This window comes from Dermacentor variabilis, chromosome 1, assembly GCF_050947875.1.
Source record: "Dermacentor variabilis isolate Ectoservices chromosome 1, ASM5094787v1, whole genome shotgun sequence".
In the NCBI taxonomy this organism is placed as follows: domain Eukaryota; kingdom Metazoa; phylum Arthropoda; class Arachnida; order Ixodida; family Ixodidae; genus Dermacentor; species Dermacentor variabilis.
Window position 1 is genome coordinate 65,467,562 of NC_134568.1, and position 26,818 is coordinate 65,494,379.

General features: G+C 45.7%; 1 protein-coding gene across 8 annotated transcripts in view; it reads left to right on the plus strand.

Annotated features, from left to right (window-relative positions):
• Positions 1 to 1,943: 1,943 nt before the first annotated feature.
• The window catches only part of shi (dynamin-1 shibire), a 136,051-nt gene continuing 111,176 nt past the window's right edge, over positions 1,944 to 26,818 (plus strand). For all 8 annotated transcript variants that reach the window (XM_075688379.1, XM_075688369.1, XM_075688396.1 and 5 more), the window contains exons 1-4: positions 1,944 to 2,241; positions 19,011 to 19,084; positions 19,204 to 19,353; positions 20,134 to 20,337. In XM_075688379.1, coding sequence (XP_075544494.1) covers positions 2,078 to 2,241; positions 19,011 to 19,084; positions 19,204 to 19,353; positions 20,134 to 20,337 — 592 coding nt within the window. In that variant the 5' untranslated portion in view covers positions 1,944 to 2,077. The remainder of the gene's footprint in view (positions 2,242 to 19,010; positions 19,085 to 19,203; positions 19,354 to 20,133; positions 20,338 to 26,818) is intronic.

The following is a 26,818-nucleotide window of genomic DNA, read 5'->3' on the forward strand; positions in this document are numbered from 1 at the left end:
CACAACTTGATGATTCACAAATGTCCACAAGGTTTGGACCTTACGGCCATACAGTGCAATTGCACAACCGAAGTCGTTAATTGTTTTGTAGAAGAGACCTAAGCTCAGAACCGGTTTTGCGGTATGCGTTTCCAAAATGAGGCGCAAATACATATTTGTCGTTACACATGTATAATATTCCAGCGGTGCCCTCCCGACGACTGGCCGCAGTAACTCTAATGAGGTCGCGGGACGATTGCCTAACGTGGCCACACGCATTCCGAGTTGAGCGGAATACACACACACACAAAAAAAAAAAAAAGAAAGAAAAAGAAACCACGCTCGTGAACGTTGAGGAGCTCCAGGCAATCAGAATCAATCCTAGCCCGCTATGGCATATAGCCCGGGCCATGTATCGCTTTGTGACGCAATTATAACCTAATAAATCCTCCTGACCCACTGCGGGACTACTACAGATTAACACGTCAGTCAGTGTATCTCCTGGCACATTTTGACCACGAATTCGTATCAAAACTTGATCTCAGGACCCATACTAAATGCTGTTCCCTGAATAACCTAATTTAATATTAATTGGTGTATTTTTGCTTATTATCTATCTGCAAGTCGCGCTTCACTTGTAGTGCAAGTATACGTCCACCTTCGCGTAATGAAGCTGTAGAGCGACAAAAAAAGAAAAGAAGAAAGAAAAAGAAAGGAAAAGAGAAAACATTTAAAAAAGCAAACTTTATAGCATTTTGAAAAACAAACAGTGATTGCGAAAATGGGGCGATAGTGCACGACATAGGCGGCTGTGGTCTACATGAAATGACAGCTGTTTGCCTTCATGGCAATGGCCCAGACACGCGGCCCTAGCCCAGTGGCTATGGCGTACGTTGCGCTACTGCAGAGCTCGAGGTGGCGGGATGTAATTGTGATGTATTTTGTACAAGAGCGAGTCTGAACTCGGTGGTGCGCCAGACAAAACAGATAGGCAAGAACCCTTGCGCGTGAGCGCCTGTAAGCCTGCCATACAGCGCAGAAGAAAACAAAAAAGAAAACACAATAAAACAATTGATTCGTATACATAATGTCAGGAGTGAGTGAGTATGCGATGAGTAAGTTCAATACCGGCCCCGGCGGCCGCATTCCGATGCGGGCGGTATGAAAAAAAAACCCGCTCGTGTACCGTGCATGACGGTGCACGTTAAAGAACCCCAGGTGATCAAAATTAATCCGGAGTGCTTTCAAGTGCTTGAGCGTGGAGCTCCTGGGAAAGAATGGATTAAGGGCGCATTGCGCTGCGCTGTTCCGCTCTCATGCGCACGACTGCATATGACCGTGGCTGCGCTGACAGCGCTTTGATGGCATGTATGACACACACGCACACAGCTAAGTTCTCTCGATGTTGCTTGCTTCGCCCAGATTACCACTGTGGTCAATATACGTATAAGGGGGCGTTTAATTGAACTATCTGTATGTTCTTGCACGATATTTGTTTTCTTGAGAAATATTTACACGAGGGACACACAGAGACGTGTTGTACGTGTACATCATCACACCATTCATACACGCGAACTATTTGCTTCAGTATAACGAGCGGCGAACGAACAACAAACAAACGAACAAACAACACTATGAAAATGAAACTGGGTCGAATCGGTGGGTCGGCCAGCGCAGGAGAAATTAAAGTGCGGAAGGGGAAATAAATTCTCTTCCAGTACGTGCAAGCGGAGCAACCAACGGCTAACTGCGCACACCGGTTATCTGCCCCTGTCTTGCGCCTGCTCTATTCGGCCGAGTGCGGTTCGAAACCCGAGATACGTACAATCGCTGAGAACGTTGATACTAAAACGTTTCCCGGGAGGCGGTGGTGTACCACGTGCTTTTCTATGAGATCATTGCGTTACTTGTATTGATCCTCTCTCCCAGTGACGTCTACTTCGCCTGAAGCGCGCATGCGCGGGTTTGCCACAGCCATTTTGATTTCGGCTTCAGCTGCCGTCACGGCGAAGTCAAGTGAGGGTATCTGTGATGCCTGTGCGGTGCGAGTTTTGCTGAGGGCTCGAGCTACCTTTTCATCTGGGGGCCGTGTTCGAAAATGAGCGGCAACGACGGCATGGAAAGCCTAATTCCTATCGTAAACAGGCTGCAAGACGCCTACACTCAACTTGGAGCGAGCCTCACGCTAGACTTGCCTCAGATCGCCGTGGTCGGCGGACAGAGCGCAGGAAAAAGCAGTGTGCTGGAGAATTTTGTTGGCAGGTAGGTTAAGCACTGATTATTTCAGTCTTCCACTCCTCCGTCGATCTCCTATGGGATGCTTGCAACGCAATGTAGGTTTTGTTCCACTGGACGCCCCTGCGAGACAACGGTAAAGCGACCGCGTCGGCGTCGTCGGGCGGCCGCGAAGCGGGTAGTGGAAGGGTGGTCTGTTACTGCGTTGAGTGCATTTTTCGAGAAGAGTTGTATATGTGAACGTTAGTCCCCTGCAAAACGATCGGACGCACCCCGCCTTTGCCGCAGTCATACCCGTGAAGCGAACCGTCACTGGCATGATGTTGACAGCGGAGGCGGTGGTTGCGCCGATGTTCCGACGCGAGAAACAAATAGGCCTACTACTTAAAGTGAACAGTAATCGATATTAATTACTTTCGGAACGCCAGTCTGTTGTACTTAATGTGTTTTTGGGCATTGTGCAGCGCATCTGATGCTACTACTCAGAATTTGATGGTAGTGAGTCTTAAACCTGTAGTTGAATTCCGGTTTCGGTAGAGGTGGGTCCGAGTAGCCGATTATGAGGTTTTTCCTGGAAACACCCCCAAGGCTGCGTAAGCTGGTCGTATCGGAACAAAAATATTAGACTAACACAGTTGTTTCGATGTGAGTGCTGATACTTTCTCAGTATTGTCTACCGCCTTGAAAGTGCTCCTTACACACTTTGTGCGTTGAAACGGCTTACTGTAGCGCTGCCGGCGTGATAATGCTTGTCAAGTTCGGAGGCAGCCTTTGTCCTGAAAGTATTGCGATAACGTTGAAAGTCGCAGAGTGAACAAACCTTGAACAGTATATCGATGTCAGGGGCGTATTATTGCGGCATACATGATCGAGAGCAGCGACTATCGGGATTTGCGGAACTTGCGTAACGATGTAAGAGCGCAAAACACTTCACTTCGGACGGCTCACTGTTTCCTTAATTATAATGGCTAAGCATGTGCCGTCGTTTCCAATAATACTAATAGGACTTGAGAAGATCGCTTAAGTACAGATGGCTGGTTGGCAGCGAACCTCTGAATTGGGCAAACTTTTCACATTCTCCTGTTCATAAGGTTTTGGTCAGGACGAAAGAGTTTGCATTCTTCATAAAAAAGGTGAAAAGTATTCGTTTAGACCTTGTTTTCGTACTTCAAAAGTCGTCTTTGAAGGGCAACTGCTATGCATTCATTTGGCACTTGTCCTTACATTTAAGGTAGTTCGGAAATGGCATGTTCTATTACTTTGGTAGGATTCAGACACTCAAGAGGTCCAAGGTAATATGCTAAGTTCATTGTAACTCATCATTGGTGCGCATGCATGTGATGTAGAACCTTAAACATAGGTACTCAGTAGTTGGAGCGAGCTTGCAAAATACCATGTCACTTTTTCAGCTCTAAGTATTGTCAGAAGCACCAGTTTGCAGGTGGGTTTTTGTTTAGCATCGTAACTGCTTATTACATGTAACGAAATAATCATGAGTTTTGAATCTTGTCTCAGAAAGATGGTTGGTGTTTTACTCCCCTGAGCAAAAGTATACGGAAAGGGTATTCTGTGATGAAGCCATTTTTTTTCTCTGCATATGAATGTAATTTGAAATTGAGGACTGCAGTCGAAACCTGACATTGTGAACTTTCCAGTGCACTCGCCGGTTTCAGTTTGTGCATTTGAATTACGAATAAATTACGTTTTTATGACAAGCCTGTGGTTCGTATACTATTGCTTGCAGCTGTACATATTTGTTTACTATACAACATCAAAGAACCCTCTGAAGATAGCACAGGAATATGTATTCAGTCGCAACAGTCCTGAGTTTCGAGCTTATGACTGTATGAGTGAATAAAGAAATGTTGAATGGGGGATACATGGGAATATTGTTTGTATTAACTTGTATTGCTACACATATGCTATACAGGGAAATATCTGCTGATCACACATCACTTGAAGACTTTGCAGATGAACTGACAAAATTCTACGTGCCAATAGCAAGCCCATTCACTTATGTTTCGCTTGAATGAAGAGCTAACACATTCTTGAGGTTCCTTTAAATTCCAAGTTTTACTGTATTGAGCGCCACAAGGGAGGCAATACACATCAATTGCCTGAAGACGGAATATCTTAATCTATCTGGATCAATGCAGTTGAAACGAAGAAAATTTTATTTTAGCATTGGTTTTGGTGATAATTGGTGCCATGTAGGAGGTGACTATGAGGGGCTCCGGGGCCCGAGCCCTCTTCGAAGTTTTCCAGGAGGGGGCGGAGCAACCCCCCTCCCCCCCCTTGAAATGCCAAAGCCTACCCCCTCCCCACCACCACCTAAAGTGTCATCACTAGAGTTTTGTCACCCACATCATTAGACATTTCTTTTGAGTTGCCTCTACCTTTTCACTTAAAATTTTATTGTGGCTAAAAGCTTACTGCGTCATTGTTGGTGGGGAGGTGCATGGCTTTTAATTCATACTTTCGCTTTATTTCTGCAAATCCTGACAATAGGAGAAGCGCATTAGAAGCACCAGCAGTGGCTACTTCATCTGTATTTTTTCACTAACATAAAAAAAAATTCAACTCTAAACACCATGCACAGACATAGTACATTTAAATATATATGCAGGACAAAGTTAATATTTTTTTGAGATGGAGGTAGCCAACTAACAATTACTTCTAATGGGATGTATATCCTATGCCTAGAGAATGAATATGTTGCATGGTCACCTCGCTTCAAATTGCTTTGCGTGATTTTTGGACACTTACGAAATCCTACGGACTTCAGTGACTCCTTCAGCGGAGTCCTTTATCAACGACATAGGAAATGCATGGGAATGATACGTATCAATATTGCTTCTCTTTCCAATAGTAAATGCTCAGTTGCATGCAGAGGTCATAAATATTTGATTCACTCAGTAATCAAACTGAGGCCAAGCTGGATTCACTCAAGATCAGAATCAATAGCAGTCAAGCGCAACAGTGCTTAGATGGAGACTTGCAGTAAAAAAGAGAGGCTGCACTTTTGCTAGAAAGGCGAAGCAGTGTTAGCAATAGCAAAGGAAGATTACACTTACAAGAGACTCCAGATTCCTTGTGGTGCGAGGGGAATCGGGCTGTGAAATTGAACTGGCTCCTACTATGAGGTCTTGTAAATAACTCGTATAAGGGTATCACTTCGGTGCACAATTCTTCTAGGTCACACGAAGTTTCTTCAAATGCAACTGTTATTTAAGGTAATACAGATCTATAAGTGGCGTTCGGAAAGCTGGTTGGGCCCCAGCACCCTCCCCCCCCACCGCTGGAAAAATGAAAACTTTCCACCTATGATTGGTGCCAATTCAACTGCCATACAGCTTTGTTATTGAAGGTCTTCGTCATTGCAAAACAAATTCACTTGGCGCAACATGTACATTTGTCATGGCTTGCATTCATTGCAAAGTGCTGTTCTCCTGGAAACACTAGCCAGAAAAGACACTGCTCTGTTCTTTGGCAATATTAACTTCATTACGACTGTCTCTTTAGATTTGTTGTTAGTTTCTATAGTATTGTACCGTTTTGATTCTCCACTATAAATTTTCAGGACTACTTGTAGTGAGCGCTTCACATTAATTTGTCAACGCACTGCAGTGGCCGCGGCATTCAACCAGCCGCTGAGCACGAGGTTGAGGTTCATTCGTGGCTGCAGTAGCCATGCCCTGACGGGGCTGGAATGCAAAAATTCTCGCATACTGAGCACTGAATGCACATTATAAATAACTCCACTGGGCCAAAATTAGTTAGAAGCCCTCCTTTTTACATCTCTCGCAGTTGCTGTGTCACTTTTAGATGCTGTTCTCAATTCCCAGGTTGTTAAAATTTATACCTCCGTTATGGTACCCGCCGTGGTTGCTCAGTGGCTATGGTGTTGGGCTGCTGAGCACTAGGTCGCAGGATCGAATCCCGGCCACGGTGGCCGCATTTTGATGGGGACAAAATGCTAAAACACCCGTGTACTTAGATTTAAATGCACGTTAAACAACCCCAGGTGGTCGAAATTTCTAGCCCTCCACTACGGCGTGCCTCATAATCAGAAAGTGGTTTTGGCACGTAAAACCCCATAATTTAATTAATTTTAATTAACCTCCATTATGGTGTTTGCATGGCCCAGTGACAGCTTCAGGATATAAAGGTCAGCCAGAATTTAGTTTCGTTTAAAACATGGAGTAAATCAATAGTGATGTTGTTCTTGCCATTGTAACCTAATATGTTCAACCTATGGCTGAATATAATAGGAACTATAATGGTGTGAAGTTTATATTTATTCTCATTACAGTACATGGAAAGGGACCTTAGAACAAGATGCGAAATGTGGCTTTAAAGTATTTGAGGCCAGACAACTGGCTCAGCAAATGGTAGCACAGCATAAGTGTACCAGCACTCATGAAAAAGAGAGTTGGCTCTGTATCATCACACAAATGAGGGCACAGATGGCATCTTGCAGGCAAAATAGACAGACTATATACAGACAGCTTATACAGACAAGGAAGACACTTATCTATTTCAACATTAATTGTTAGGCATTTGATGTTGCAGAAAGGAGAAAAAAAACTACAGAGTTACATGGCTAGTACTAACGAAATATTATAGAAAATTGCACTGCATGGCACAAGTTTTGCTAGTGTGAAAAAAAAAAAAGTTTAAAGTGCTTTCGGGGCAATGTAAGAACGCTTGTAGGCTCCTAGAATGGAATAAGTCTTCTATTGAAGCATTATCTGCTCCAAAGTTGATACCATAAGTCATATTTGTGTTTTACTTCATTTGTACACATGTGTACAATTATTTTTTTTACTAATTTGGGGTTGGGACATCGGAAGTTACCTTTTATGCCTTATGCCTGTTCTAATAGGAATTTTGACACCTTAGTATGTAATTTCTCTTTCAATGCTGTAAATCTTGACCAGCAGTTTTCTGTCGGAATTTCATTGTTTGTTGAAAGAACAGTTCTGAATAAGGGTGTATCACATTATTTATGCTTTGAAATAATCATTGAAAAGCTGCTGTGCACAGATCTTTTCTGTGGCCTAACAGAGTACAGCAGGGGTCTCATATCATGGGGCTGCTGTCAGCCTGCAAAGCCATTCTGTGTGGCATGGTCAATCCCTGAGCTTTCGGCCTTCATACTTTAATTACCTAATACTCCTGACACAAAGGCAAACTAAAGTCCTTTGAATTAAACCCTTTTGTTATACTCTGAAGCATCCCTTACCAAAGGCAGTTTTACTGGCGGCACAAAGGATGGTGTCCTTAAAATGATTCTATAAGCTATACAGGACAAAACAGTGGCGCTGCTTGTTTAAACAGAATTTTGATAGAAGTCCTGAAGATTTAGTTGTGTATGTGGTCAAGGCAAAGTATAAAAAAAAGGGTGAATTGTATTTTAAAGACTCGTTGCAGCATTACAATATGCATATTTGTGAAATGTCGCTTTCCACTTGTGTGTTCGTGTGTTATCAGTCCTGGGGCACTGCCGCTGCCAGATATGGGGTGTTTATGATGCACAGGCATCCATGATGCACACGCATCTGCTCACATGAAGAGGGAGCTAAAACTAGACCACGTTAATCGCATTGCCCTGGCAGAGTCATACCTGTAGGGCTGATTTACGCTCAAACCGGCCATCACCGCAAGCCGCACCGCACACGCGTGGTCGTGTGAAAGATTGCACGTATCAAACACATGTGCACAAATTTCGGTTTACAATGTATAAGGTATACACTGTGTACACAGTGTAAGTGGTGATTTGTGCGCAAGTGCTGGATACGTGCAATTTTTCGCGTAAGCGTGCAGTGCGGCTTGCGGCGATGGACGGCTCGAGCGTAAACAGGCCCGTAAGGAGCCACAAAGTGATGAAGCTGCTAGAGGGCAATTTGGAAGTGTGACGGTGACTACAGTGGCGGCAACTACAATGGTGTCTTGCTCTTGTTTGAAAGTAGCTGCAGCAAAAGTTTCACTGCCAGACAAATTGCTTGACTACTAAGTATTGAAACATTTTTAATATTTACAAGCAATAATAATTGTCAAATGAGGCACCGTTATGTTTCATCAAGTTATCTGTTGAACTGCACAAGATGTTACCCCTTTAGTCTCATAAAGGAGTTTGCATGTATCCCCTTCTGCAGAGGGCCCCCACCAAAAAAGAGGTACTCCCTGCATTAATGCCTTTATGGTAGATGTGCCTAGTCCCACGTGATGTAGTCCATGTAGTGCCCATGTGATGGGATATAGGCAATCATCCTGGTTCCTCCTCTGTGCATGTGACACTGTAGCTTGTGGGGAGTAATGTACAAGGGGCCTGATGTGAGTTAGAGAAGTGTCTGGTACAGTCTTAGGTAGGAAGTTCAATTTGTGTGTGCGTCCTGATAGAACATTCTCATGTGGTCAATTTTAAAGTTGTTAGTAAAAGTTGTGAACTATGAAAATGCTCCTTGTGGACACTGTTAATTTTAAAGACTGTCGGACGTGCACAGCTCTTAAGTATTCTTTTCTCAATTAAATATGCAAGCAAAATGGGCAGTAGCTGCTAATCTGTAGCAATATATAAATAGGGTCCTTTGCTTGTGGCTTGTATGTTCTTTACAATTTGGGGCGGGGGTGGTAAAAATCTAATGTTATTTTAAGGAGTCAAACCGAGGAGAAATCGGGCTCTTTGTTGTCTGGCAGGGAAATCGGGGGTTTTGTTGTCTGGGAGCCTGATGTTTGAGATTTTCCGTTAACCTTTACAAATGATTAACACAAGCAGTGGTCTCCTTTCGGACACAAACATTCAGCTTAAACAAGTGAAATCACTCGCAGGAATGTGTAATGGCAAATAAAGGTGATCACAAATGATGGGACGATCTTACCTCTACAAACCCTCATTGTCAGGCATTGTTACTACATTTAAAGGAACCCACATTAAAAAAAAGCAACAAATAGAGACTGGTCTGGTGATCCCTTCTTTACTTTTTCCTCAGCACTTTTTTGACAAAGGAAAAAAGTACAAAAAGTAGTGTACATGGGCATGCTTCACAGGAGGTGTGATGCTTTTCCTTGTCTTGCAAACCCTTGGATACATACATTATCATATTGACACATGTACTTTCTAGAATGTTATCGATGGTTCCGTCCACTGTCTTTCACCGCAACTTGTGTAATCTGATTGCATCTATGCGCGACGCGAATAGTGTAGAACTTTGTGGAAGACTTGGGTCTCAGCGGTAAATCTGTAACATTCGACGACCGATCTATAAAAGCCGACACGCTTGACCTGCTGATCAGATTTTCGACGATCGCTGACCGTATTTGCCGCTATCGTTGTGTATATGTGTAGCCTGTTTTGTGGGCACAGGTTCACCCAATAAAAGTTAGTTTTGTCGTTCACAGTATCGCTGCTGTGTTCTTCGTCACCACCACGTGACATCTGGTGGAGGTGCTTTACATTCATGTACTAGACGCTCCCGACAAGCCGTAATCCAAGCCCGGACCGCAAAGACAACACCAGCGTCGTCCAAGAACACCGAGCAAGCCGCCGGCTACAGCATCTGCCCCCGGAACACGGTCTTCTACTAGATACGACCAAGAAGACAGTCCAAGAAGATCGTCCAGAAACGACCAAGAAGACATCCCCAATGGCAGCCGCCACGGCCCCAATAATTCTCCAGCAGCCCAGGGAACCACCGACATTTTGCAGTTCCACATTTGAGGACCCGGAAAGCTGGCTGGAAACGTATAAGAGAGTGGCTACGTTTAACAGCTGGGAAAGCGACGACAAGCTGCGACATGTCTATTTTGCATTGGAGGGCGCCGCCAGGACGTGGTTCGAGAACCAAGAAGCCACCTTAACGACCTGGGACCTGTTCCGAAGCGCCTTCCTGCAGACATTCGCAAGCGTCGTACGCCGAGAACGAGCCCAAGCGCTATTAGAAACCCGGGTGCAGCTACCTAATGAGACAACCACGATCTTCACGGAGGAAATGAGCCGTCTATTCTGCCACGCCGACCCTGAAATGCCCGAGGAGAAGAAAGTCCGTCTGCTCATGTGTGGTGTGAAGGAGGAACTTTTTGCCGGAATGGTACGAAGCCCACCGAAGACCATCGATGAGTTTCTTCGTGAGGCCACCAGCATCGAGAAGACACCCGAGATGCGAAACCGGCAATTCGACCGCCGCACCAACTCTACAAACTATGCCGGAGTTCAATCACTGGCCTCCGACGACCTGCGCGAGGCTATCAGGGCAGTCGTACGAGAGGAGCTTAGAAGATCTTCCCGTCGTCGCAGCCTCAAGTGGCCTCGATCGCTGACATCGTCAAAGATGAGGTTCAGCGGTCGCTTGGAGTTCCGGAGGTGCAACCTCAATTACCACAATCCAAGCCAGAAGCGATGACCTACGCTGCTGTCCCACGCCGTCAAGGTCCTCCTCCGCGACCGCGCCCAGGGTCATGTAACACCGCAATTCCGTAGTCCGCCGCTGCCGCCGCCAGCACGCGCACCCGTCGCCCAGCGCACCTACCCGAGGAAGACAGACGTTTGGCGCGCTCCTGACCACCGCCCACTCTGCTACCACTGCGGAGAAGCGGGTCACGTCTACCGACGATGTCCATACCGGGAGATGGGACTGCGAGGTTTCGCCGTCAACGCTCCACGCCCGCAGCAAGGTGAACGCCCTCGCGATATCGCTGACTACCTCGCCGCTACTCAGTGGAGCTCTCGACGACCGTTGCGTTCGCCATCACCAGGCTGCTACCTGTCGCCGCAGCGCCGACCATACACTGGCCCAGCCCGGGGCCGGTCAGCGAGCCCATATCCGGAAAACTAAAAGCAGCAACCGATGGAGGTGTGGTTGCTGTTCGTCGAACTGACGAAGATCCTCCGCCGCCGCCGAAGACGCCAAAGAAACTACCTCGACGACATAACAACACGCCGCCGTCCCGACGAAGTCTGGAAGCAAAGAATGCGACGACAAAAGACGACCTGATGACGTCACATACCAGCCACAGGTCAACGCGACGCAGTCATGATCTGACGCCAAGACCGAACTGTAATGCAAGACAAAGAACCACCGACCTCGACGTGCTTCTCGACGGCCACGCAGTCACCGCCTTAGTCGACACTGAGGCTGATTACTCCGTCATGAGTGGACACATCGCCACCCAGTTGAAGAAAGTTAAGACTACGTGGGAAGGCCCTCAAATTCGGACCGCTGGAGGACACCTCATAATGCCGACTGGAGTGTGCACGGCAAGAATTGCCATTCATGACCGCACTTACCCTGCCACCTTCGTTATCCTCCAACAGTGTTCACGAGACATCATTCTCAGCATGGACTTCCTAAACCAACACGACGCAATTATAGACCTGAAGTCGAAGTCAATAATGCTGTCAGATCATGCGATACCGCCAGAGAGCCTTCCTAGTCACCGCGCCTTGAGTGTGCTCGAAGATCAAGTGAGCATCCCGCCTCGCTCGAGCATTGTTATTTCGGTCGGCACAGAAATACCCGCTGACGTAGAAGGCGTCATCGAAGGCAACCAACGTCTACTGCTCAACCGTGAAATTTGCGTCGCTAGAGGAATCGCTCGACTGCACGGAGGAAACACGAAAGTGTTGCTGACAAACTTCACCCAGGAGTTCAAGCACATCAACAAGGGCACGACGATCGCATACATCGAGGAAATCCTGGAAACAAGCAATGCGTTTGTGCTCTCGGATTCTTCCGCATGTATCCCGACCGTAGTTCCCGAACCAGACTTCGACATAAATCCAAGTATCCCCATGATTAAGCAAGAACAGCTGAGAAGTTTACTTCGACGATACAAAGAGGGCTTTTCGACGTCATCAAGGATTCGACAAACGCCAGTCGCAAAGCATCGCATAATAACCGAAGAGTGTGCTCGACCACTCCGCCAGAGCCCTTATCGAGTTTCGACGCGAGAACGTGAAGCTATAAGGCACCAAGTCGACGAAATGTTGCGCGACGACATCATCCAGCCGTCCAAAAGCCCGTGGGCATCTCCTGTAGTCCTGGTGAAAAAAAAAAGGACGGAACCCTACGTTTCTGCGTCGATTATCGTCGTCTGAACAAGATCACGAAGAAGGACGTATACCCCCTCCCACGGATAGACGACGCATTGGATCGGCTCTGCAACGCTAAATATTTCTCGTCGATGGACCTCAAGTCTGGCTATTGGCAAATAGAAGTCGACGAAAGAGATCGCGAAAAGACTGCCTTCATCACCCCAGACGGCCTCTACGAGTTCAAGGTTATGCCATTCGGACTGTGCTCGGCGCCTGCAACGTTCCAGCGCGTGATGGACACAGTTTTAGCAGGATTGAAGTGGCAGACCTGTCTCGTTTACTTGGATGACGTCGTCGTCTTCGCCGGAAATTTCGACGATCACCTGAGGCGGCTTGCAACAGTACTAGAGGCCATCAAGTCATCAGGGCTCACTCTGAAGCCGGAAAAGTGCCGCTTCGCTTACGATGAGCTTCTGCTTCTAGGCCATGTAATGTTGTGCCATTACCACCAGCCCGGATTCCGAATCTACAAGATGCAGAACTTATCCTGCGAATGCCCTTTGGACAAACCCGGGGCTGCGCCGAAAGGCACCGCGCCCTAATTCTCCCTTGACAAGTCAAGATGCTGAGCCGTCAGGCAGCGGTGTCCCCGGAGAAGCATCGGCAAGCGACATGTCCAAACGTGCAACAAAGTGCTAGACAGCCTGGCGCCGTATTTCCTTTTCCCTGGAGGTCTCTGCGCACGGCAACTTGGAAGCGGGTGGCCAGCGTGGTCGCTGGTTTGACCTCTCGTACCACCGTCGAGTGCTGGCTTTGTATTGGGCCGTTTGAGTAACAATCGTTTCTCGGGGCTTTATAAGTCCCGACGCCGCCGCCTGGAAAAACCGGATCCACCGACCCACCGGGAGCCGAGTGCCGCTCTCTAGTGGAGTGAGATGTGTCACGCGTTGCAGTCTCACCGGACGTCGCCGAGCGGGAACAGTCGCGTTTGCTGTGAGCTCTCAGCCCCCGTGCTGATCCGATCTTGTCCTGTATAATGACCTGTATATAGTGTATAAAGTCCCTTTCGTTATTCTCACCGACGCCTGACTCGGAGTCTTCGCTACCAACGCTTTGTCACGAAACGGGTGACGAGCGCTACGGGACCACCTCAAAGTCGTAATAGTGGTGGCAGCGGTGCAAAGGGGTAACAGTAATCAGCAAATCTGGTGTCCTCCTGGACCTGCAAAAGACAGCTGCCATCGCACAGTTCCCGCAACCCATCGACAAGAAGGCAGTGCGTAGATTCCTTGGCATATGTGCCTACTACAGGCGCTTTGTCAAGGACTTTTTATGCATCGCTGAGCCGTTGACACGTCTAACTAAATGTGATGTTGAGTTCAAGTGGGAAACGCTGCAGTCCGACACATTTGAAGAACTCAAACGACGCATGCAGTCGCCGCCGGTACTTGCGCACTTCGACAAGTACCCCGATACAGAAATCCATACTGACGCCAGTAGCCTAGGCCTCGGTGCCGTTCTAGTCCAGAGGAGAAACGGAGTCGAACAGGTGATAGCTTATGCTAGCTGGTCGCTGTCAAAAGCGGAAGGCAACTATTCGACGACTGAAAAGGAATGCCTCGCCATCGTTTGGGCTACAGCTAAATTTCACCCTTATCTATATGGCAGGCCATTCAAAGTTGTCAGCGACCATCACGCCTTGTGTTGGCTAGCGAATATAAAGGATCCTTCAGGACGACTGGCGCGGTGGAGCCTCAGACTACAAGAATACAACATCACTGTAACCTACAAGTCCAGACGAAAACACTCCGATGCCGATTGCCTATCACGCGCCCCCATTGACCCGCCGCCGCAAGATGATGAGAATGACGACGCATTCCTTGGAATGATAAGCGCGGAAGACTTCGCTGAATAGCAACGGGCAGATCGGAGCTAAAAGGCCTTGTCGAATATTTGGAAGGGCACACCGACGTTGTTCCCAGGGCATTTAAGCGCCGATTATCTTCCTTCACGCTTCAAAACCATCTACTCGTGAAGAACTTCTCACCAGTCCCACCAACTACCTTCTTGTTGTTCTGTCGGCGCTGCGTACAGAAGTACTGCGCACCCTACATGATGATCCGACCACCAGGGACCTCAGCTTCTCCTGGACGCTATCGAGGATACAAGAAAGGTATTACTGGCCGCGCCTAACAGCCGACGTCGCCCGTTATGTCAAGACATGCCGAGACTGTCAGCGACGCAAGACACCACCGACAAGGCCAGCGGGACTACTACAGCCGATGAACCCTCCTTACCGACCTTTTCAGCAGATCGGGATGGACTTGTTGGGACCGTTTCAGACATCAACTTCCGGAAATAAGTGGATCGTCGTGGCGACGGACTATCTCACCCGCTTCGCTGAAACTAAAGCTCTACCAAAAGGCAGCGCAGCCGAAGTGGCGAAATTTTTCGTCGAGAACATCCTGGTGCGACATGGTGCTCCAGAAGTCCTCATCTCTGACAGAGGAATGGCTTTTAAAGCAGAGCTCATGCAAGCCATTCTGCAATACAGCCAGACATGTCACAGGAGGACAACTGCCTACCATCCGCAGACGAATGGTCTCACTGAGCGCCTGAACAAGACCCTCGCCGACATGCTTGCAATGTACGCCGACGTCGAGCACAAGACGTGGGATGTGGTCCTGCCGTACGTAACATTCGCTTACAACACGGCGGTGCAAAAAACAACACAGATCACGCCATTCAAGTTGGTTTACGGCAGGAACCCGACGACGATGCTCGACGCCATGCTGCCGCACGTCACTGACGAGGAGAATCTTGAGTCGTCGCTACCTATCTCCAGCGCGCTGAAGAAGCCCTACAGCTCGCCCGCCTGCGGATCAAGAACCAGCAGAAGACCGACAGCCAACACTACAACCTCCGACGACGCTTCGTCGAGTACCAGCCCGGCGACCGTGTTTGGGTATGGACCCCGATACGCTGACGAGGACTCAGTGAGAAACTACTCCGACGCTATTTCGGACCCGACAAGGTCATCCAACGTATTGGCGCTCTGGACTATGAGGTTGTGCCAGACGGCATTTCGCATTCACAGCAGCGCTGCACACGATCTGAAGTTGTCCACGTGGTGCACCTTAAACCCTTTTACGGACGCTGACGAACTTCCTTATTTTTGTTCTTTTCTTTGCTACGAGTGCTTTTGTTTATTACTTTCGTTTGTTTGCAGCATCGGGTCGATGCTTTTTAAGTGGGAGGTAATGACATGTGTACTTAACTTTATCGGGTGACCACGTTTCGCCACGTAACAAATGTTATCGCACAGCGCAGGACATGCCTGCATGTAAAAGAAGTTTCTGGAATGTTATCGATGGTTCTGTCCACTGTCTTTCACCGCAGCTTGTGTAATCTGATTGCATCTATGCGCGATGCGAATAGTGTAGAACTTTGTAGAAGACGGGCGGGTCCCAGCGGTTAATCTGGAACATTCGACGACTGATCTATAAAAGCCGACGCGCTTGACCCGCTGATCAGATTTTCGCCGATCGCCGACCGTGTTCGCCGCTATCGTTGTGCTATATGTGTAGCCTGTTTTGTGGGCACAGGTTCGCCCAATAAAAGTTAGTTTTGTCGTTCACAGTATTGCTACTGTGTTCTTCAACGTCACCACCACGTGGCATTACGTATTGAGAGCATTTCTGTGTCCTTCCTAGACCTGTCAGGCTTTTCGTCCTTGCATGTTGTCGTCCTGTTTTACTGGTTCCCAATATATGCTCTTGCAACAAAACTAATATAATTACCCTTCTTTGAACGTAATGTAGTTGGGTAAACATCTTCTCCATGTCACAGTTGCAGTCTGCAATGCAGTGAATTACTGCCCTTTACATGTATGTGACGTGCAAGAAGTTTGTTGCAATGTGTCATTGTTGTATTCAATTGAGCACAGATACTAAAAAAAGCAACAAGCTTTCGTTCGCTCAGTGTTGATAGGTGCTGAATATATTATATCTTTATATATGCTGGTTATTGCTTGAGTGTTACACGAGAATGAGGCATACACATTATTTAATGATGTTATAATATTATGATACATTTTAACTACTTGTTCACAAGAGGTGGGCAGTGCTCATGACTTTAACACTTCCATTTATTATTATTATTATTATTATTATTATTATTATTATTATTATTATTATTATTATTTAAAGAAGGGCGGACTTCGAGGAAGAATTGTATTTAGCCCGATTTTCATAAATTGTTTGGGGTGAAAAAATCTGACATTATTGGGTTTTCCCTGTAAACGAAGGACCCTAAATATAAATTATTAATGCATACTTCAATTTTCACAATGCATGGTGATCAGGTTGACTGAGCATGATTGCTAGCTTATAATTAGCAGCATTACATTGGGAAGCATGTGATAACTATAGTGTAGCAGATATGACAGTGCTGTGTAAAATATTGTATTAACTTTGCGGAGGAATTTAGCGACGGGCCTAACCAGGATTTTAATATCTTTAAATGCAAATTCAGAAGGACGCTGAAAGAGAAGCAGTACCTGTGAAATTGGATGTCACCACAATTGATTTGAACTATCAAAACTTGTTTATCACAGAAATGAGTGGGAGTACCGATGTGGCACTGGAAGCATCAATGTGTGTAGTGGGACAAATTTACAGTGCACGTCCTTGAGGTGCATGGTCCTCGGCACACCACTTCACTGTGTTCACCTGGGCATGTCTGTGTTCGACGTCAACAGCTGGGCTTGGGCAAAGTGGTCTATTAAAAAACGATTTAGAAAAAATTGGGGATAATAGCACACAAAACTTGCTGCAGGTCTCAAGTGTCATTTGCTTCTTCAGAGGTTGTCCACATCTGAAATGTTCTGCTTGGCGATCCAAGCAAGTGTATTATGCTGATTTTAATGCTTTCTGTGCTTGAGGGGTCTTAACACCTTTAGTACAAAAGATATGAAAAGTGAGATCAGTACAGTAGACTTCCGTTAATTTGATTTTTTGGTTAATTCTATTTTGACTGAAGATCCCGGCTGGTGTCCATGCATTTTTCTGGGCCCTAACTTCAGTTATCTTGATCCTGAAATTGGCCTTTGCTAGATAATTTGAACTTGACATGGCAGCATGAACGTGCCTAACCCCTTTGGTGTGGCAGCATCTGTCTCGGTGAAGCTTAGGAGACAGTGAGTGCATTGAACAGTCATCTCCTGTCGAAAATGCCTATTTTCTGCCCTAAGAAGATTTTTAAGCAAGAACCGTAGCTCGCAATGTCTCATTATGGTATTTACCTGATTCTAATGCATACTTTTATTTTTTCAAGGAAATTGGGCCGGAAATTGTCGGCACCGTGCAAACGGATACGAAACCAAAACCGTCTTCCCGGCTTTTGTATACTTTACTGCATAACTGGTGTATTGCGGCAAAGTTGACTTGAAAATATCCGAGGACATACGGGCACTTTATATAAGTTGTGAATTAAATACCGCTGAGTGGCCCTTTGGGTTAGGAACTCCTTGCGGGCAAGTGAGCTTGTTGAGACGCTTGGCATATTTTGATTTGGCCTTTCCGAGGCGCAGTTAGAACACTGGCGAGAGCTTGCATGGACAAGGAATGTGCAGATAACACAGGCTTCTGAGAGCGAGGGTGACGTGGCGTCGCAACGATGCCCTCTCCCCCCATGCGACACTTTGCATGCTACTGCGGTAGCAGGTGTACCCTTTTGCAGTGCGCTCATGCCATGGCGTCCCAGCCAATGGGAACTCCATCGCGGCCGGCGCATCACGTGGTGTCGCAGGCAAAGGGGATTTAGGTACCATTTCGCAGCTACAGATGCTGGCTTTTTTGCTCAATCAGACATTTGAAGCTTTTGCATCAAGAACTTTACATGAAAACTGACTTTTAAGAAAACAGCCGCCATTGTGGAACACAAATTAGACCCACGCCCATTTTTCTTGCTAAAAAAATTGGGTGCATGTTAGATTTCTAAATTGTCTAGGAGCTTTAATGCAATTTCTACATTAGTTTTCTGCTTTGGATACATAGAAAGTGGGTGCACGTTTGATTCGGGGGCAGTTTAGTTTCGGGCAAATGTGGCCAAATGAATCAGCAGTGTGTTTTGGCATTTTGTTCTGAATCTTGTTTAATTTGACCTGCCATATAATTAGATTACTTTTGTCAGTCCCATCAGGGTCGAATTAACGGAAGTCGACTGTACAAGGTGCGCACACCACTATGTAGTTTTCAGCCAGGTTGACTGCTGCATGGGGGCTTCAGGTGCCATGTGCACATTTATACACATACTTAGGTTGCCCCACCTACTGTTTTCACCAATGTATCACAAAAATGTTGCACCTGAAATGAGCCTGAACAGTAATCTTGAGATGCAAGGTATGTGTTTCAGCCATGATGCACCTCAAGAAACAGAGTTTGCAAGGCACTTAATGTACTAATGCATAACATGTGCAGGTATCTATAGTTTCTGCCTTTTTATGCTATAACTTGCCGCACAAAGGCTAAACTGCACCAATGATCACCAAAGGACTGAATGTACAAATGTGGCAATCGTGTCTTGGAACCACTGGTAGGTATGAAGAGTAAAGGCATAAAAAGTTGCAAGCACAGTTGTGCACATAGCCACTGGATGGGATACATTGGTGCCATTCTTAAGGTTTACTCTACTGTGTTGTTTCATATTGGTCACTACAAATATAGAATTGTGACGAAGTTAATATTGTGTACACCATTCCTAGGGACTTCTTACCAAGAGGATCTGGAATTGTCACTCGTCGACCACTGGTGCTACAACTGATTAACTGCAATACAGGTAACAAACAGTCATAGTAATATTTCAATTTTCTTGCCTGCAATGTTGTAATTGTAACAAGTTTTTCAGATGTCACTGCCGTTTGCTAGATACTGACTGATTCTCTTCTCTCTTTTCAGAGTATGGAGAGTTCCTGCACTGCCGTGGCAAGAAATTCACAGATTTCGATGCAATTCGTAAGGAAATCGAGGATGAAACAGATCGGGTGACAGGCAGCAACAAGGGCATTTCAAGCGTGCCAATTAATCTCAGGGTCTACTCACCGCTTGGTAAGAAAGCGGATCGATTTTGTGTGCAGTTTCTTGAATAAGAACAAAGAGCATAATCGGCAATGTTAACTGCTAATACATGTGGAGCTAGTCAATACAGAAGGTCCTTATAGGGCACCTACAAGACCATTTTAATGGCTCAAGTAATTGTAGGAACTTTCGTTCTAGTTAACCCGCTGCGATTGCTTAGTGGCTGTGGTGTTCGGCTACTAAGCATGAGGTCCCAGGATCGAATCCTGGCCACGGCAGCCGCATTTCGTTAGGGGCAAAATGCGAAAACACCCGTGTGCTTAGATTTATGTGCACGTTAAAGAAACCCAGGTGGTCCACATTTCTGGAGCCCCCACTGCGGCATGCCTCATAATCAGATTGTGGTTTTGGCACGTAAAACCCCATAATTTAATTTTTTTTTCATTCAAGTTGTACATGTGGCAGATGTCTGTAATTTTTTGTCTTTTGATGCAATGAATGTCAGCAAGAAAATTTTAAGACTTGGCTTGTGTTAAGACCCATATTGAACATTAGGTTAATATATGACCCTTGCGTTTTAGACTTGTATGAAGCTGCTGTAATGCTACTTTCCATAAAACCAAATGGTTAGTGCTTTACCTTAGCCGCGAGTGAAGTTATGTTCGTCATTGGAACACGATTTCTGCTTTTAGGAATTTCGTTGCTTGTCACCTTGCTAATCATTCAGTGTCCCACTAACCATAAATGTCCTGCACTTCTTCCTGCACCTCCCATCACCTTGCTCTTGTGCCCTGTGTTGGCCTCCCTTAGTGCTGAACCTGACCCTGGTTGACCTTCCGGGGTTGACTAAGGTCCCCGTCGGTGATCAGCCTGCGGACATTGAGAGTCAGATCCGGGAAATGATTCTCCAGTTCATTCGCAAAGAGAACTGCCTTATACTGGCAGTCACATCGGCCAATCAAGATCTGGCTACTTCAGATGCCCTGAAGATCGCCAAGGAAGTTGACCCAGAAGGTATCAGGCTGTTGAAATATTTAACTCTTCTTTTTTCTCTTTCCTCTTTTGGCCTTGGGCAGTGCTGAACCTGACCTTGATTGACCTTCCGGGGCTGACTAAGGTTCCAGTTGGGAGTCAGCCCCCAGACATCGAAATGCGAGTGCGGGACTTGATTCTGAGCTATGCCTCTCGGGAGAACACAATCCTTTTGGCTGTGACACCGGCTAATCAGGACTTGGCCACCTCAGATGCGATAAAACTGGCTTTGGAGGTAGACCCGTCAGGTTAGCTCAACCATGCCAATCTTGGCATGGCGTGTGCACAGGTTGGAGTGGTTTGGTTTGTGCTAATACTAACCTTTGTTGCTCAAGTAGTAGTTAAACTGCAACATGCAGGGCATGTAACTAGCTTTAAAAGTTTAATGAGGTCAGCATTTGCAACCAGTAGCTGTAGTAGCCACAATGTCTAGATGCAAGCAGGCATTTGACATGCTAGGAAATGACTGAAGTGTGCGTAAACCACATACACGTATTGGGCCTGAAGGCCCAGACACCTGGAGGTGACCCACAACATGTCTGCCATAATTGAGTAGTAATCATAGCGCTGGTATAAAACACTTCATATGGATTTGTTGTGAGTTGCTAGTGCAAACAAGACTACGGAAAAAAGGGGGGACAGGACAGAGCGCTAGACTTCAACTGACAAGCTTTATTCAGAAAAACACGCAAAGAGGCCACCGTATGCTCAAATATTGGCTATAGTGGACAAACAAGCAGGGGCCTGAATGACTGGCTTAGGAGTACCAGAACACTGTAAATGCTCTAGCAGGTGCTGGCAACTTGGCTGACCACTCCCCAAGATGTACTTGTAAACTCTCCCCGTGTGTTCATAACACGCAAGTGCTCAGACGGTTCGCCAGGCAGTTAGATAGGGAAATATTTGAGGTGTTTTGCATTTCAAAAGCTGCTGATGAATGCGTAAGTGCTCCACCAGTGGCACTCACTGATAAAGAAGTGTTGTACTTCGAGAAGAACCTGGTGTATGCTTAGTAATGGCTTATTGTGGGTGATTATCGGCTTTGTTGCGCATTTGGTTGTCTCCTATGTGGCACATTACGCATCTGTCTGCGCATTTGTTTGAGCATACGGTGGCCTCCTTGCATATTATTCTGAATAAAGCTGGTTAGTTGAAGTCTAGCACTCTGTCCTGTCCCATCATTTTTTTCGTAGTCTTGTTCGCGCTAGTAACTATTCACAGCAGATGCATCAACACCAACTAGCCTAACATTCTATGTTAATCACTTGATATGGAACGTAAGGAGAAGAGGACTACGTCTTGGTGTCATTGAGGATGCTTTTTGATAACTTCGTTGAAATGGCTGCCATCACTTTAGAGTGGCTTGTACAACACTAGTGTTTGCTCATCAGTGTAATCAAGCTGGATGCATAAGAGTAAAATAGCCTTAATGCAGTAAGAAACTGATCTACATTATGAACCAATATTTTTTCCTTTGTCGGTTTCATGTCATTATTTGGCACCTGACGCATATAACAATGTATATGTAAAGAATTCAAAGTGAGTGTCCTCTCCTGTGAGTTGTCTGGGCAGATGTAAAGAGGGAGGAGAGTGGATTTGCTGTGTCCTTTTGTATAAGCATTCGGTACCATTTAGCTTATTTTGGATCTGTGGGAGCCACTTTTCTTGCCTTGTGCATTTATACGTGGATGCATTTCAATTTATTATTTCTTTGAGGAAAATGTTTCATAGTTTAGTTTATTTTAGGAGAAATTATTTCTGTTGCAGTTCTAGCATAATGGAACGTTTTCTTGTACCCAAAGGATACTTAACTACAAATTGTGGACGCCTTGAGTCTGCGGCTGGTTATCTTGGTCAAACTTTTAGAATCAAGGTCATGGCTTTTGTAGTTTCATAAGTACATTTTTGTCTATTCTCAGAGCGTGCCTTTCAGTACTTCTGTTGCAGCAGCTGTTAGCTCTTATGTACAAAAAAAGATGCAGTATTGGTTCAGCTTACCTCTCCTTTATATTTCAGACTTCTGCTGGGTGTAATACATCAGTTAGCAAGGTGAATTTTAAATCATAGTTGAGTTTTGTACGAAAGAGATGGTGACACATGAACTCAGGGTGTCTACCAACCGGGAAAACCGGGAAAACCGGGAATTCTCAGGGATTTTTAGCAGTCTGGAAAAACTCAGGGAAAACTCAGGGAATTTGTGTCTCTGTCAGGAGAAATTAGCTGTAATTTTATTGAAAGGGTCGAAAGTCGCCATAATGCTGGCTCGAGTAACAGACAGGAATCGTAACGAATCGTCTTTGACGCCCTGTCGTCGGCTGGAGGAGTTGCCAGTGTAGAGTCAACGACCGACTTTCCGGATTCCCGATAATTTGGACGGCTTCGCGGCACCCCATAGAGTCAATGTATCAGAACTTCTGAAATTTCGGACGCAAGAACTCTTTGCCGTCCGATTTTCCGGACGTTCTGCACGACCGCAGGTCCGAAACGGCATTAATCAAAGCCACCACCGCTGCCATTTTGATTACCTCGCCGCCTCGAACTGGCGCTATCGCACGCAGATCCGCTGGTAGCCGTAGCCAACACTGCGGCAACGCTACGCCTAGCTGCTTCGAAGTTCGCTATTAAGCTTCTTGCCGTTCGATGCCGTGTTTCTTCATTTCTCCGCTGTCAGCAATAATTCTGGCTTCGAAGCTCGGAAAGCACCGCGTGTTCCATGATGCTGGTTCCGGAAAGTTAGTTTTGCCTCAGTACAGTCATGTAACGCGGTGAAGCATTCGCAAAAGTATTGCAGTGAAGATTAACAAGCGTAGGAAGGGGCAGTTGTCACGGGACACAGTATGTATTCTTTAATTTTACACGCGTGCACCCGCCCTCTCCTGTCACAGTAGGAGCACCGCTATGCCTAATAAGTGTACTGACAGGCATTCAGAGCTTTTCCAGGCGTGCCTGTGTCGGTTTGAGCCCTTAAGAGCAGTAAAAGACATGCATTTATTTTGTCGGCCTGCCTGATTTTTCGGAAGTTATCGCGGCCCCTAGGGGGTCCGAAAAATTGGACGTTGACTGTAAACTGACCATGAGTATGGTTCAAATGGTCCGTAGTGCGAACGCGCGACAAAAGGAGCATGAGAAGAGAAAGGATCGATGCATTGAGGAATGAACGGGGAATGAAGTATGCGAGCGCTTCTTTGAAGGAGCCTGAGCTCAAAAAACACTCTTGGCTGACGCTGAGATGCAGATGTCCCTCATACAAACCAAAATAAACTCTTTAAAGCAGTGAAACACAACACTGAGGCGTCATGCGCTGGCTGAGAGTATGTCAGGACAGTTGAGGTTGACTTACGAGCTGTTGAGAGAGACTCCGAATTGTGACAAAATTCGGGCCTCACACCACTTAGCTTGCTATCAGTTAGTATAAATAGCTCATATTCAAAAATATTTGCTTCTCTATGCATCTCCTTTTTATTTGTATTTGAGAATGTCTGACTCGATTTGCAATTTCTTTCGAAGACATTTTATTTGCTGTGCATTTTACTAACCCCTACCTTCTGTTCCTTTTTTGAATAACATAAACACTACTTGAAGAAAGAGGGTTAACCGAGCGGCTCGATTTTTATTAGTCATATCATAGGAAGCCAACAAACACTGACACCAAGGACAACATAGGGGAAATTACTTGTGCTTAATAAATGAAATAAAGAAACGATAAATTATTGGAAATTAAAGTGGATGAAAAAACAATTGCCGCAGGTGGTAACCGAACCCACAGCCTTCGCATTTCGCGTGCGACGCTCTACCAATTGAGCTACCGCGGCGCTGTTTTCCCATCCACTTTCTTGGGTATTTATGTGCCTTAGTAGAACCCTGGGAGTGTTAGCCAGCGCCACCACTCACAGACCTTGGCGGCGGACATGGAACGTCCTTTTTGCCGCAGGCGTCACGAGATCGTGATCTTTTTGGGTGAAGGCAACTGGCCAATAAACCCACATATGCTACCTGAAGGCATCAATGCTGCCGGATTCGAGACCATCGTTATGTAATAAACGAGAAGAAAGAGGGTTAACCGAGGGGCTCGATCTTTATTAGTCATATCATAAGAAGCCAACAAACACTGACACCAAGGACAACATAGGGGAAATTACTTGTGCTTAATAAATGAAATACAGAAACAATAAATTAATCGAAATTATAGTGGATGAAGAAAACAACTTGCCGCAGGTGGGAGCCGAACCCACAACCTTTGCATTTCGCGAAGGTTGTGGGTTCGGTTGTTGCTTTTTGTTGTTTTTTCATCCACTTTAATTTCCATTAATTTATCGTTTCTTTATTTCATTTATTAAGCACAAGTAATTTCCCCTATGTTGTCCTTAGTTTCAGTGTTTGTTGGCTTCTTATGATATAAACACTACTTAGTATTCAAATTGGATTAAGTCAGTTCTTATAAAAAATTTTTTTCATATGCTTATTAAAGAGTGACAGCATCTCGTGATATGGTTCCCGCCCGTCTTGACATAAAACCTAGTTCTGCATCACTCAGGGAATTTCGCAAAGGCACTCAGGGAAAACCTGGAAAACTCAGGGAATTTGAAAATGTCAACTTGGTAGACACCCTGGAACTGCACATTTTCTCACAAAATACATGTATTTGAAGTAGAGGCTATTTAAAGTTTTTCATGGGGTTCTGGATGCGTGCTTTTTTATTTCATCAGGTTATTGCATCCTAAGGTTACAGCTACAAAATGGATACTTTTCAATGTATGTATTGGGCAGAGTTAATGAAAATGATAGTGTTTTGACGTGTTCATTAGAGCTGTGGGTGCACCTTGCATGTTTGGTATTTTATTTACATTCACAGCTAATGGAGTGTATTACTCTACTAACTTTGTCATTTTCTCTTTCTTAATGCATGAATACATGCTTTTTCATTTAACTTTTTTTTTTGTCCTGCTCAGTAAAGATTATGTGGATATAAAGTAGTATGTCAAAGTGGAGACAGTATCGTGACATCAATGGGTTGGGTATAGACAGTGTGCCTAAGCACTTTAACTACAGTTGTCTCTAACATTGCCGCTTTTAATGCTTTTTTATATAGTATCATGCAATATTTCATACAGAATGAAGTGTTGAAGATATAAAGATGATAGTATATCATTCTCTTGGGTTAAGCAGCATTTATAAGTTTTACATAGCAATATAGCTAAAACATTTTCTAATTTCATATACACTGGACTTTCTTCTAAAGCAAGAAAATATAGTGGGTAGGTACAATCATTACTTTTATAAAGAAAGGTACGTACTGGAGGACCAAATTTCAAGCTTTTTTTCTGGCAAGGATGGCATGGACTTTCTTTTCTGGCATTATTTCCTTTTATATCATTATGATGACTGATCTTAAGGATGGCATGCCTGTGCCATTTTTAAGGCTTATGGTGTGCATATTAGCATGCCATTTGGTGGTTATTGTGACGGTGTAGGATCTGCACTGGAGTTTAATTAAATGCAACTGTGAGTGCTCTGAACCACAGTATTGGAAAATGGTCGATCTCATCTTTTTCGTTCTCGCACTGTCGGCACATATACTGTAACATAAATCCCCGGGTGCAAACGCGCCACAGTATTGGAAAATGGTCGATCTCATCTTTTTCGTTCTCGCACTGTCGGCACATATACTGTAACATAAATCCCCGGGTGCAAACGCGCCGTCCTGGTGCTGCCTAAGGTATATGGGGCTATTCCGAGTGGTAGGGCTTGAGCCTCGATATGTGTACAAGTTCTGTAGCCGAGGCCGCAGACATGGTGGGGGGCAAACACAGGTAGATCTCGTAGGTCAAGTGTGTCACTTGGTGCACCACACGATAGGGTCCAACGTAACGGGGCAGCAGCTTTTCGCAGAGGCCCATGCGACGTGAAGGCCACCAGAGGAGGACCTGTGAACCAGGATCAAAGTGGGCATCTCGGTAGTGGTGATCGTAAAGCATTTTATGAGCAGTCTGAGAAGCTCCAAGAGTGTCACAGGCAATGCGGTGGGCAGATTCGGCGCGGGGAATGGCATCCAGGGCGTAGGAGCAAGTCGCAGGGGAATCTGTGGGAAGCAAGAAATCAAATGGCAGGAGTCAGTTGCAGCCATACCAAGGATAGAAAGGTGAATAACCCGCAGTGTCATGGTGACTAAGGGCAATTCACAGACGCAATTCACAGACCCAATCCTGATGATCTTCCGACACATACTGTGGGGGTCTATCCTGTGCTCTTGGGACAAAGGAACGACAACACAGTAGTGCAAACAGTCACAAGGGTATTTATTGTACCTTTCATACACTGTTTGCTAGCCAAGTTGCTATCCACAAAAACATGCCGATGGGCACACAACAAATCGAGGAAGTCCGACTCGCCGTAACCGGATAGCGAGTGAATATGTTCTCCCCATGCTGGACACTAATGCCTGGTCGTTTGTGCATACGGTCAT